General features: G+C 35.8%; 1 protein-coding gene across 1 annotated transcript in view; it reads left to right on the top strand.

Moving 5' to 3' along the window:
- SELENOI (selenoprotein I) overlaps positions 1 to 13,794 on the top strand; it is a 43,072-nt gene extending 29,278 nt beyond the window's left edge. The window contains exons 7-10 of the mRNA XM_017661792.3: positions 3,096 to 3,144; positions 4,676 to 4,856; positions 6,036 to 6,218; positions 9,420 to 13,794. Coding sequence (XP_017517281.1) covers positions 3,096 to 3,144; positions 4,676 to 4,856; positions 6,036 to 6,218; positions 9,420 to 9,518 — 512 coding nt within the window. The 3' untranslated portion in view covers positions 9,519 to 13,794. The remainder of the gene's footprint in view (positions 1 to 3,095; positions 3,145 to 4,675; positions 4,857 to 6,035; positions 6,219 to 9,419) is intronic.
- The last annotated feature ends 441 nt before the right edge of the window (positions 13,795 to 14,235 follow it).

Genomic DNA, 14,235 nt, shown 5'->3' with positions numbered 1-14,235 from the left:
CTGTTTATACCACTAGAAATGCCCACTTGAGTTACTATATTTTAAAGTCAACACTGTGGTTAATGCTATAAACTGTGAATGTATACATTTAAGTTTATTTCATTTTACTTTTGGTTTTTAAAGATTACTTTCTCTTTAAAAATGTATTTTTCCTTTATAGTTATGTGACTATTTTACATGATTACCAAGTCAAATCTGTATATAAAACAAGATATGTTCAAAGAAGTCTAGATTCTATCACTACCCTAATCCTCTCTTCACTCAGTTAACTATTTTTAGTTTTTAATTTATTGGTTTATCTTTTATTTCTTTCCTAATGTGTGTGTGTGTGTGACCCCCTTTCATGGGTAAATGGTAGCATACTCTACATATTTAACTATACTTGCTTTTGTTTTCCGCTTAATAATATATGCTGATGATCACTTTATAGTGATCTATAAGGATCCTCCTCATTCCTTCTTACAGCTGCCTATTACTTCATAGTTCATGGTACATGCCTGTACCATAGTTTATTCTAGTAGCCTCCTACTGGTGGAATTTGGGTTATTTCCTGTCTTTTGCTGCTACACAAATTGCTGCAGTGAATATATTGTACATATAGATATCTTTTCATACTTTTGCCATGGTATTTTGGAAGACATCTCTCGAAGTAGAATTGCTAGGAAAGGACAGATGTATGCAATTTCACTAAATATTCCCATATTCCCTTTTGTATCATACATGATTTTGAATAACCACCAACTGTGCATGAAAATGCTTGTTTATTTACAGTTTAACGAGTATAGTGTGTTGTCAAACTTTTGGATTTTTACCAATCTGATAGGTAAGAAGTGATACACATGTATAGTATAGTTTAAATTTATTTCTCTTACTATAAATGAACTTTTCTGGTGTTTGAGAGCCGTTTGTGTTTCTTCTGTATACTCTGTATCTCTAGCCAATTTTTGCTGTTGGATTAACTATTTCCTTTTTTCTTTGGAAGTTCTTCATAAATTAGGTATATTGACCCTTTGTTTGCTATATATGACAATTTCCCTCTTGTTCATTGTCTTTTTTACTTTTCTTAAAGTGATTTTGTCTTGGTGGTTTTAATTGAAGTTCTTATTTAATAAATGAACCTAGAAATTTGTGACCATGTTATCCTTGCTGTTTATTCTGCTCAAGACTTGTTGAAATGAATTCTACTCTCATTTTTCTCTAGCTGTTAAGTTTCCTATATTATGAAGTCTGGGCCCTCGTATGGCAGTAGAAAAACAGGTCTGCAAACGTGTGGGTGCTGTCACTATCATCACAAAGAGTTTAAGAGACAAATATTTAAGTCACCAACTAAATACGCTTCACAAAAAGTACATTAAGTGCTGTTTAGAGAAGAAATAGAAGAACGATGCAGTGAGTGATTCTCTCTGGTAACCTGTATAGAGCCCAGGTTTCTACATGCTTGCTGTACTTAAAACTATTTTAGGATGTTTTAAACTGAAAATACTCTTGGTAACAATCTTTGCAAGTTTCTTTCAACCTGTTTCCAACACTTGAGAGCTCCAAGAGCTCCTGGGTTAATTCATTTAACCCTGGCTCCCTACCAGTGCTTCCCAGCATGATATGGAGTAAGCTGCTAACATTTTTTGAGGACACTGAGGACATAAGCTTGTCTTCTCCTTCCTTTCCCTCTAAGATACTCTACTCAGGGAACTTTGTTCCAGTTGGCTTGGAAGTAGCAGAGTGATTCATCTTTTGAGATGAGATTTGTGTTTGGTGGGTTCCAGTCTTTTCATCTGTTTTTAGCAAAATGTCTTAGGGTCCTGTTTTGAAGGAACGCCCTTTTATCTTTGATCCTTAAGGTCACAGTTAGATCAACCACCCACAAAGCCAAGTATAGTCACTGGGAGTCCAAAGTAGACAAACTAGGGCTAATATGTTGAGTGACAATGAAATATCCAAATGAACGTAGAGGAAGTTACCACATGTATGATTTGGGATTTGAAAGAAAAAATCAGGAATTTACATCTCATAGATCATGGAATCAGAGAATTTTAAAGGTGAAAGCAACACTATAAAGTTATTTAACCCGTCCTCATCGTACAGCTGTGAAATCTGAAACTCAGAGAGATTATCCAACTTGCTCAGGAGCACTTTACTAGATTTTGGAGGCATCTGTAGAAAGCTTGGAGTTAGGGCTGTAAGGGAAGATTCTCTGAGGGAATGTGGAAGCACAGGCAAGTGCCCAGTTAGGAATAGGCAGGAGGCAGAGTTGCCAGATCCAGTGGTTGGAGAGCTCGCAGAAGCCCTGGTGTTGTGGGATCACGTAGGCAAAGGGAGGAAAGGCTTGCAATTGGAGAGCAGTCAACAGTCATTTTACTTAGAAGTCAGGAATGAAGAAATACTGAATTTGATTATTAGGAAAACTTGGTAAATTTCAAGAGTACAATTTCTGTAAAGGGGAGGCAGAATGGAAAAGAGTGTTGAGGAATTGGAAACAACAGAAAAGTTTGGCAATTAATAGGAAATGGCACAGTTGTGTAGACAGTGAGACGTGATGGTAGGTTTTCTTGGGAAGGCCTTTTTTTCAGGTTTGAGGGAAAAGAACTAGTGTACGGGTGATGGGGGTGGGAGGAAATTAAGAGTTCTGGGGAGATAAAAATAAGTGTTAACTAGAAGCAGTAGGATCCACCAAACATCCTTTCTTCCAAAAACTCAAACTTCTCCAATTTACCATGTTCCAGGTACTGTTCTAGGCATCTTTATGTTAACAACTCATTTAATTCTCAGAATCCTATGGGGTTAATACTATCATCTGTATTTTATAAAAGAGGAAACAGAGGCACTGAAAGGTTAATTTGCCTGAAGTCACATAACCAATTGGTGGCACAGCTGAGATTCAAATTCAAGCCCAGTGTGGCTCATCTCTGCTCTGAATCTAGGAAACTGTACTGCCGCTGTTCCCATTGTAAATGTTCAGAAATGTATTTAATTTCATTACAGAGGTAAACCTGAACCAGAAAATTATTGAGTCTAAAAATACTACATATTTTGTATGTATTTGATTATTATAGAAATCACTCTTGAATAAGAATTTAAATAAATATTCTTCTCTTTAGGTTGTGCATTATGTGTGACTCTTCCAATGAGTTTATTAAACTTTTTCAGGTAAGCATTTTATTTTTTAATTGGGAAAGAAATATTTAGAAAGTCTTAGACATTGTTATTTAGATGAATTTTAGGATCTTTTTTTCTTTGGAATCTGGACATTTTGAAAAGGTCATGAAACTTGTATTTTGAATCTAGAATGAGGTTAGGATAATTTAGGGTATTTATGGAGGCTTGTTAAGTCAATTTCATCATAGCACAAAATGACTAGTTCTTTTGTTGTGGTTTTGTGCTCACCAAACAGTCTTCTAATTTGTCATTTTTTTTGTGAATGAATCAGGAGGGAACATGTTCTCTTTGAATATTAATATTGATTGGCTTACTTTTTTTTTTTAGTTTCTTCTGCTGTTTAATTTTTTTTAATTTCTTAAATTTTGGTAGCATTAATCTATAATTACATGAAGAACATTATGTTTACTAGGCTCCCCCCTTCACCATGGCTTATGTTGTTTTTATAAATTGATTATAAGTTTTTATAAATTGATACGTGTAAGTTTAGTTAGCATGAGCATAAACTTTCTGAACTTACATGGCTTAGGAACAGACCCTGGACTTATGCTGACTGCTCCTATAGTACTATATAGAAATTCCTGTCTGTGGAGTAGGGCGGGGGTAGGGACGAGAGTTGCCTAGGTGGTGTTTTCATTTCTCTGCTCTGTGCATTCCTCCCCCTTTGCTCAGCCACACTGAATTTACTTATGTGACTTTGGATATATTTTGCTCTTTCCCTTCTCAATAATTTTGTTCGCACTCTTGACTGCTGTTTCCTCTACCACTTTCTGGTACTTCCCACTTCATCCTTCAGCTCTCCGATCTGTCTTGCAGAATCCTATCCATGTCAAGCCCAGTTCTTTGCATCTTTCCTATTTATGGCAGCTGGCAGTCATTGGTAGAAGCCATGAAATTTAAAGTCCTCAAAGCTTTAGAGATTATTTGAGTCATTTCCTCCTCATCATCTAAAAATGAGGTTCTGATTGGGCAATATCTTGCCCAAGGTCATATAACCAGTGGCAGAACCAGAGGTAGAATTTGGATTTCTGTCCAGGTGAGTGAGCATGTATTGGAGTACTACCTGTGTGCCCAGAGACACACATACACTGTGGGCCATCTCAGTTCAGTCTTTCACTCTGAAGTTCTATGTTACTTTGTACCGTAATAGCACTACAGGTACTCTTCTAGTATTTGTGTTCATTTTATTTTCTCTGTTAAGAATATAGTCTCATAGAACAAAGACCAAGTTTTAGTCATCTTTTTAGTCCAGAGGAAAAAATGAGAATAGAGGTCTGAAGACTTCAGTTCTAGTCCTGGCCCTGCCTCTTCGTAGCAAGTTATCTAAATTTAAATTCTCACATCTTCACTTAACCTGTTTGTAAAATGGGATTAATAATATTGGTTTTCCCTATCCCATGAGATTATTATGAGCATAAAATAAGAGAATAAGTGTGAAAGTACTTTGAAAAGTACAAAATAGAAATATAATGTAGGTTTTATATATAATAATATTCTTTGTATTACTTGATTTTTTTTTCAGAAGCTATAAAAATAACACCTTGAAACACAGTTCAGTCTATGAAGCTATGGTTCCCTTCTTTTCTCCATGTTTGCTATTCATTTTGTCTACAGCATGGATCCTCCAGTCACCTTCAAATATTTTAGAGATACATCCTAGAGTATTCTACTTCATGGTTGGAACAGCTTTTGCCAACAGCACAGTAAGATTTTTTTTCTTTGAAAAATCATTATATATATATATGGAAACTTGTGACAGAATTTGATAATTTGAAAAACCTTATAATAAGCAGGTTTTAATTTAAAGATATTTTACATCAGAAATTTGAAAGAACAATTAAAAACCTCAAGACAGAACCTGCTGAAAATTATTTCATTTCCTTTAAAACCAATAGGAGTTGGAGACTACAGTAGTACTTTGGAACCACGGCATACTTAAATTTTTTGTTTTGGTTGCCTGCTGAAGAATTCATGGAGTAATTCCCTTCAGACGCTCTTATTAACAGTGTGGCCAAAATGGCTCCAGATCTCCTGATTAGTTTAGGGAGCTTGAAAGGGGTTTTTGAGAGCAAGAAAACACACACATAAGCATATACCATATACACATTTTTAAAAATCAACTGATTTTTAAATTAACGTAGATTAAAATCTTTGTAATAAATACAATATATTTTTAAAAATCCCTTTCTCTCCTGTGGCCCAGCAAGAGGTCAGACAGAGGGAAAGATCAGGAGGAGTTGAGAAAAGATCCCGATAGTTCTGATGGCCAGGAAGCCCATGCTCTAGCTCAGGCCAGGTCCTCAGTAAGTTTTATTATGTAACTTAGCCACTGAGCTTGTGCATTAATGTGTTTAATATACTGAGTTGTACTGATTTCACAGGGTTTAAAAATCTGAAAACACTAATACATGGTATGAAAATATTTTTGAAAGAATACACAATATTTGAGTAAGATGTTGAAAGTAAAGGGAGCCAGAGAGGCCTTTCCTGTGGTAATACGACTGAATTGGTGGTAGCATCTCTGCATCACCATGAAGTTCAGTTGTGGGGGGCTGCTTTGAAATTTTTTTTCAGATGATCATAGAATCTTAAAATTGGCAGAAATTTCTTTTATCGAAACTGTTAGTCAGTGGGACAGTGCCATTTATAGCATCATTATTAAATTATCATCCTGTATCTCAGACACACGCTGAGAGCCATGGGTTTGGAGGTGGGGGCAGAGGTTCATTTGGGCTCCTGAGCAGTTGAGAACTACTGAACTTAATAGTGGAATGTGAACGTGTTGGCTCAAGTAATTGAATGCTCTTTGAATGTTGGAGTGACTAGTTTTGGAAGTGCTTTGCTAATTAAATCTTCATTCTTTTTTTTAAACTAACTTCAAGTGTCAACTGATTGTTTGTCAAATGAGCAGTACCCGGTGCCCAACTTTGAACTGGTTGCTGGTTCCTCTCTTCTTGGTTGTCGTGGTGGTAAACTTAGGAGTAGCCTCTAACCTTGAGAGCATTCTCCTCTATACGTTAACAACTGCTTTCACTCTGGCCCATGTCCATTATGGAGTGCGAGTGGTGAGTAATCTGGGGCAAAATTGGTTCCATTTGGTTCTTACAAATAGTGGAAAGGAGACAAGGGAAAATTTCAAAAGAAAGTGGCTTATTACAATAGCTGGGAGAGTTTTGGATAACATCTAGGTGTGTAATTTTAGATATTATTTCTCTAATAACTATAGGAACTACAAACAATTTAAAAGCTGGGTAATTTTTATGGGGAATTCTTGTTTTTAAGTGGGTAGGAATGTGAACCATTTTCTTGGTGAATAGAATTGTAAACTCTTTTGTGCTTTTGAGTATATGGAACCAAATAATCCCATTTGTTGATTATCTGTTTCTATATTGCTTCTTCAACTTTAGGGGCATTTTTTTTTTTATTGAAGTATCATTGATATACAATCTTATTCGTTTCAAGTATATAACAGTATTTTCACAGTTACCCATACTATTAAATCTTCACTGACTTTTGCAGTACTGTCTGTCAACATAGGAAGATGTTACAGAATCACTGGCTACATTCTCCATGCTGTACTACCATCCCTGTGACCATCTTATATTGATAATTTTGGTGCCCTTTTAGGGGCATATTTATAAGGGAAAGTATAGAAGAGAATGAATTTAAGAATATTTTGCAAGCCATAATATTGTAAAATAGGAGACTAGTTTCAGGACAAATGGACTTAAGATAGATATAATTAAAGTGAAAATCAGAACCATGCAAAGCATTTTCTTCCTCACCATTTAGCATTCTTTTCTAATTATCTTATATTTTAGCATGGTCTCATAATTACAACTTTTAATTGCTGTACAGTGTTCCAGCAGAGATTAATAATTACTCAGTTTACTTAATCATGACCCAGTTAATCATTTAGGTTGTTTACAAATTTTCACCATTATCATTAAGTTGGAGTGAACAACCTCAGGAATAATTTTTTTTCTTTCATTTGCTTTATTTTCTGAGGATAATTTCATAGCTGTGGGGTTATATAAAAGGCTACTCACATTTTTATGGCCCTTAAAATATTTGTATTTGGTATGCTTATTTTGAAAGGAACCCTGCTGTGAATCAATTTGAGAAACAAAATGTCTTTGCTTCTGTATGTCATACATATTTTTAAAATGAAGACACCTGTCATGCTTGATGATAACTTCATACCTTGCATATATTATTAAACTTAGATTTTTTTCCCTTAATATTGTCCCCAAAGTAGCCTACATTTGTTGGAACAAAACAGATGAAAAACAAAAACCATGATAAATCTATGAGTTGTGACACGAAGACATAATCTTTATATTTTTATCTGTGCACATTTAACACTATGTGCTTTACATCCACACTCTTAGGTCTTGACCCTGACATGTCATCAGTCATATGCATGAAGTAGACAGTTGCCAGTGCCTTTCATAATTGTTTCAATTTATTATAACCCTTCAGCAGCATATCCTTAGAAATCCATCCATACACCAAACCAAAACACATTTTTAAATTCTAAAGATGGTACATTTTCATTATTAAAAATTTGGAAAATAAATATAAGTTCATTAAAGAAACCCCAGGAACATCCTTTTTTCTGTCTTTGTACTCTTAACCACTTCTACAACTTCTGATCAGAAGGTAAAACTTGCTAGGCCACACATCACTTGAACTGTTGAAATACAAATAATAAGAATAAGAATAGGAATCCAAAATGTATAAAGAACTCACACTCCTCAACACCCAAAAAGCAAATAACCTAATTAAAAAATGGGTAGAAGATATAAACAGACAGTTCTCTAAAGAAGAAATTCAGATGGCCAACAGGCACATGAAAAGATGCTCCACATCCCTAATGATCAAGGAAATGCAAGTTAAAACAACAATGAGATATCACCTCACACCAGTTAGGATGAACAACATCGAAAAGATTAGGAACAACAAATGCTAGTGAGGATGTGGAGAAAGGGGAACCCTCCTACACTGCTGGTGGGATTGTAAACTAGTTCAACCATTGTGGAAAGCAATATGGAGGTTCCTCAAAAATTTAAAAGTAGAAATACCATTTGACTTGGGAATTTCACTCCTAGGAATTTGCCCAAAGAAAGCAAGATCTCAGAGTCAAAAAGGCATACGCACCCCTATGTTTACTGCAGCACTATTTACAATAGCCAAGATATAGAAGCAACCTAAGTGTCCATCAATAGATGAATGGATGAAGAAGAAGTGGTACATACACTATTCAGCCATAAGAAAGAAAGAAATCCTACCATTTGCAACAACATGGATGAAGCTGGAGGACATGCTCAGTGAAATAAGCCAGACAGAGAGAGAAGTGCCAAATGATTTCCCTCATTTGTGGAGTGTAACAATGAAGCAAAACTGAAGGAACAAAATATCAGCAGACTCATAGACTCCAAGAAGGGACTAGTGGTTAACAAAGGGGAGGGGTCGGGGAGGGCAGGTGGGGAAGGAGAGAGAAGGTGATTGAGGGGTATTACTATTAGTTCACATGGTGTATGGGGGGATCATGGGCAAGACAGTGTAGCACAGAGAAAACAAGTAGTGATTCTGTGGCACTTTACTACACTGATGGACAGTGACTGCAATGGGGTCGGGGGAGGGACTTGATCATATGGGTGAAAGTAGCAACCACAGTTTTTCTTGTGAAACCTTCCTAAGAGTGTATATCAATGATACCTTAATTTAAAAAAAAGAATAAGAATAGGAATAAGAAATACCAAATAGACAATATTTGCTAACTGGCACATAATACGGTCTTTCTTACCCACTAGGGATACTCTAACTAATATGGCTGAAACTTCCCAAAATTTAGAGATCTACTTTTGCACAGTTTCATCAGGATTAGGACTGATTACCTAGAAGTGTTAGGAGAAGCTGAAATCAAATCTATATATGCAAACATTTGGTCTATGAAATATTATGAGTCAATTAACCCTATAATTTTTCAATAATTTTGGATGTGAATCTGGGTGGTCTGCAGGGTCCTGGAAAGACTAGATTTGGGAGTCAGGCAAACCCAGGTTCAAGTCCTAACTGTCCCAGGGTAACTCTAGTACTTTCATAGAGCCATCTAGCTCTATAGTTATCCTCATTGAGAAAAAAAACCTCTTCATTATTTCTGATTTTTGCTGTGTCTGTACATTGTCTCCAGAGATTGAGTTCTGTGTGCTTTTAAAAAACAAGTACACATTGTCACCGCCTCATGTTCTTGTTTTCCATAGGTAAAGCAGCTGAGCAGCCATTTTCAGATTTACCCCTTCTCATTGAGGAAACCAAACTCAGATTGACTAGGAATGGAAGAAAAGAATATTGGCCTGTAATCTACAGAAAGAAGTACTGTAAATAAGATGCTTGTAACTATTTCAACCATCACCATTGAACTAAAGTGATCTGCTTAACAGACATGGGAACTCAGTGCATGTGGTACTTGGATAGCAGGAATAACACACATGATTTGACCTTGTGGAATTTTGGACCTACTAACTTCCAGCTTATTCTATTTTTTATAACCATGTGACATTTTGATTTAGCATAATGTACATTGGACAGCAAAATGTTCCTAGTGATTTTAGGTCCATAAGTCCGTAATGTTTTGGTTCATACAGAGTTAAAGATGCTTTGTTTTTATTTTTAAAACCCTAAAATTGGCTTAGGAACAGTGATAACATTCAGCAAACCACAGTGTTTTCAGATTTGGTACGTAGTAGTAGGTCGTTAGCTGTGGAAGCTGACAATAGCCCAGATCTAATGTAGGGGAAAGAAAAGAGCAAGTCACCTCCAGCATGAGATGCCAAATGATTACAGAACAACATACAGTTGCCAAATACTGGTTTCTCTTTCCCATGGAAATGCCTTTTGTCCTCATGTGCTAAGAGAGCTAATATATATATTTAAATTCTCTAGTATTCTTGCTCTCTGTTATCGAACAGATCTTGATAAATGGTTTAATTTTCTTTTAAAGAAAAATATTCTATGGAGACTTTAGTAGAGAATGGATTCTAAGTGTAGCTTACCCACTGGCATGGTTCATTGTTTAAATGTGGCATTTCCCACCCATAACTGCAAGTTGCTGAGATTTTTGGTGCCTGTGAATTATTATGATCTGAATGCATGTGACAGTTCCAGTTTTATGATAATTACTTGTGAGGAATGCAGATAAACTTCCTTGTAAGAGAATTTGCCTTTGGAGTTAGGAATCTCATGAACCTCACCGAGAAATTATTACTATGAATCTCACTATGAAATTAGTTTTCTGATCTAGTTTATTCTTCTGCTCTCTCTTCCCCTCTCTTTTTTTGAGGAGGAGAGAGTACTGTGGTTTTTATTTCATGTAGGATAAAGAAGTAGAGAGAAATTCTCTGTTCTCCAACTTGCCCACTTCCCCACTGGAAGAGAATTTTTTATATACATGCCTTACTGAGTTACATACTCCCTTTATGACTTGGTGTAGTTTTTGAAGTTTACTTACAGACTTAAAAATCCCTTTTACTCTAATGTGGTTGTTTTATAGATCACACCTTTTCACAAATATGGGTATTCTTTTTTTTTTTTGACTTTGCATTTAGTTGGTGGTGGTGAAATTTACTTGCTGATTTTCTTTTATTTTCCACTGAGTGGAGTTTGTGCTTGAATGAAGAGTGTGTCTTAAACTCCCCTTTTTTGGATGGATTGCACTTGGATAAAATACACACCACTATGTTGATATGTAATTACATTCATAACCATTATTTATCTATGAATGTGACCATCATTAAATTTAATTATAATGTATTTGTTGAATTTCAGTCTGCTGCTGTGTAAAAATAACTGTAATTAATACTTGTTTTTTAATGTGTAAGTTCTAATCATTGTCATCCAGTTTATTAGCATTGAGTCAAGGAGCTAACTCATAGTTCTATACTCATTTTTTAAAATTGTTGTAAAGGTTTAGATATATTTGGACACTTTGAGACAAAAATGAACACTGAAAATAGATGGGAAATTGATGCAAGGAAATGTGCGTAGTGATTCCATGTTTGTTAATAGATTGCCATCATGGAGGTCAGAGAATGAATGAATTAAGAGACAGTAACTATTTTTTGTATGCCTTGTTCTCTGTCACCTGTAAAATTGGATAAAGTGTTAATTTGGGTTGGGAACAAAACTTTGTTTTAAGGATTTTAAACTAATCATTTTACTGTTCTGTTGACCTTATGTATGAGAATGAGATAAATCTGTATTATATAAAGAAATGATAAATATTTATAAAATGACTTTGGATCATAGGCTTTCTTCACCTTGTACTGTATAGTAAAAACAAGTAACTCTTTACTTTAGGCATAGGGTCATGTCCTATAATTTGGGGGCTGTTTAACCTCAAAGTGTGTTTCTATTCTCTTTCTGTTGCATCTATTTGAAAATTGTTTTGTGCCTATTCTTCACGACATATTTCCCTATGGTGGTAAAAAATTATGTCATTGTTAGATGAAGGAAAGGTGGTCATCAAGGAGGTAAAAGTGAAACTGAGTAATTAACTGTCTCGGAATACTGTGGACTTATGAATCTTTGGTGACTGCTGACTCTCAATTTTGGTTTAGTCTGCCATCTTGAAAGCCCCCATTTGTGATGTAGTGATACAGCAGTTGAAGAAGGACTTAATTACAAATAGCTCTATGCATTTATGTCATACTAATTATCATAACATTTCCAAAGTATAAAAGATATTTCAGGCTTATGCATGATATCGTGGGGTGAGCTCACACCCCTGCCTTTCTCATAGCATACACTGAGCTGCCTTTTGGGAAGCAATGGATGGTTGGTCATACATGCATGTTGTCTGTATATTTCAGAATTGAGTGCCTTAGCCAGGCCAGAGGTTTGCTTTGTATTTCTGCCGATCAAAGTTACCTAGACCTGTAAAGTTTCTTTTCATGTTATGGAGTGAAAAACTTCCTTCATGCTTGTCAAAAAATAATTAGCCTATAATTGAAGGGGGGCCTGGGTTAGAAAATAATCTAAAAATACCTGAATAGAGTATGTTAATGCTGCCTTTGTGATCCTTTAAACATTCATGATCTTAGTGCACTACACAGTTTTAAGTTGCCACAATTTACATCATCATTCATCCTTTAATGCATAATAGTTGTAGTTATGGGTTTCACTCTTAAGGGTAATTGAGTAACTTCCAAGTAGAAAACTAACTAGTCTTCCTTGGCATTTTAGTAATAGCATGGTTAAAATACTTTTAATTCTTATTTTAAAAAGAAAGTTCAGTGCTGATGATGGTCTAAAATGTTATAGTACTGCCCCCAACATGTCATTTATGTTAATATAGAGGTATTGAGAAGAGGCGGGTTTGTCTAGAGTTGCCCAAATTCTAAATAGATACCAAGAGTATTGATTGTGGCCTGAAGGGCAGACACCGGGGGAAGACGAAAAGGCAAAAGCAGGTGTGGTGTCCACTCTAAAGGGAAGAAAGGATCACCTCAATGCTTACTGCCCTTAGAGCGCAATGTCTTAGTGCAGTGCACAGTTCAAAATTGCCACGACTTAAATTGTCACTCCTTCAATAATTCCAGATTCAAATGTGAATTTGAAAATTTCCCGTGTTCAGTTTTCAAAGAATTAAGTTTATTTTGTAGTCAGTCAAAAAGCATTTGGAATGTACTTTGCTTTCCAAAGCAGACTGATTCTATAACCACTGGAGAATAAAAAGGTAATCTGAAAGTGTTTGAATCAAAGGTACTTTTTCCCCCTTTGTATTTTAAGTAGAAGCCTATTTGTAACGCTTTGTCTTCATCACCTGGGTTTCCTTTTGACAGACTGGGTTTCCTAGTACAGAGATGCCAACTTGCTTTATTACCCTTAGATCTTGCCACATTCAGGTCCCCTTGATTGCCTTAGATTGATGGACTAGTCAAGGACTGGAAACATGGCAGAGGGAACAAAGTAAACCTGATGGGCTAAAACGTTTGACTTTGGGTCCCCAAATAAACCAAAAACATATAGAAATCTTTGTTAAATCCTGTGTGCAGCTTGGCCTTTGTCTCTGACCTCAGTTCTGAACTTAATTGGGCATTCTATGGGAAGTTTGTGAATGAAGTCAGACTAGAATTTTCTTTGTCCTATGAGGTGTCTTTGTGAGGCAGCATGCCCTTTCTTGAACACCCTGTGGGTGAATAACCTTACCAAGTTAGCTGCCAGTACTAGAACCTTCCAGGAAGAATTTTAACTAGTATGCTGCATTTGAAGCACTTTGACATACACATTTTAAGTAACAGTTTTAAAAGTAAAATGGTGTTAAATTAATCACTGTGAAACTTGAAAGTGTGATGCTTTGTACATTTTAGGAAGCTTAAGTAAATTTCTGATTTTCCTTTATTAATTATGTAACCCATATAATTTGTATAGTTTGCTCTTCATCTTTTGACAGTGGTACAAATGACTGACATACTGTTAGGAAGTTACTTTAGGTATATGGTAAATCATGGTTGTCTAACTTCCACAGAAAGTGGCAGTATGTTTACTTGCCTGTGTGGGGCCATGGCAATTGGCTTTATTGTCTAATTCATTTCCAGTTTCTACAGTGCAAAATAAACAGTCTTACTTTTTATCTTGCACGCTAGTAATATGTTTTGTCTTTCATAAGCAAATATGCAACAGATAGTAATCTAGCTGATTGGTTTTTTTTTTTTTTTGGTTATCATTAATCTACTAGGCTCCCCCTTCACCAAGTCCCCCCCACAAACCCCATTACAGTCACTGTCCATCAGCATAGTAAGATGCTGTAGAATCACTACTTGTCATGTCTGTGTTGTACAGCCCTCCCTGTGCCCCCCCCAACATTATACATGCTAATCGTAATGCCCCCTTTCTTTTTCCCTGCCCTTATCCCTCCCTTCCCACCCATCCTCATCAGTCCCTTTCCCTTTGGTAACTGTTAGTCCATTCTTGGGTTCTGTGATTCTGCTGCTGTTTTGTTCCTTCAGTTTTTCTTCTTATACTCCACATATGAGTGAAATCGTTTGGTACTTGTCTTTCTCTGCCTGGCTTATTTCA

This window comes from Manis javanica, chromosome 1, assembly GCF_040802235.1.
Source record: "Manis javanica isolate MJ-LG chromosome 1, MJ_LKY, whole genome shotgun sequence".
In the NCBI taxonomy this organism is placed as follows: Eukaryota; Metazoa; Chordata; class Mammalia; order Pholidota; family Manidae; genus Manis; species Manis javanica.
Note: the sequence above shows the minus strand (reverse complement) of the source record. Positions and strands in the feature narration are given on the sequence as shown.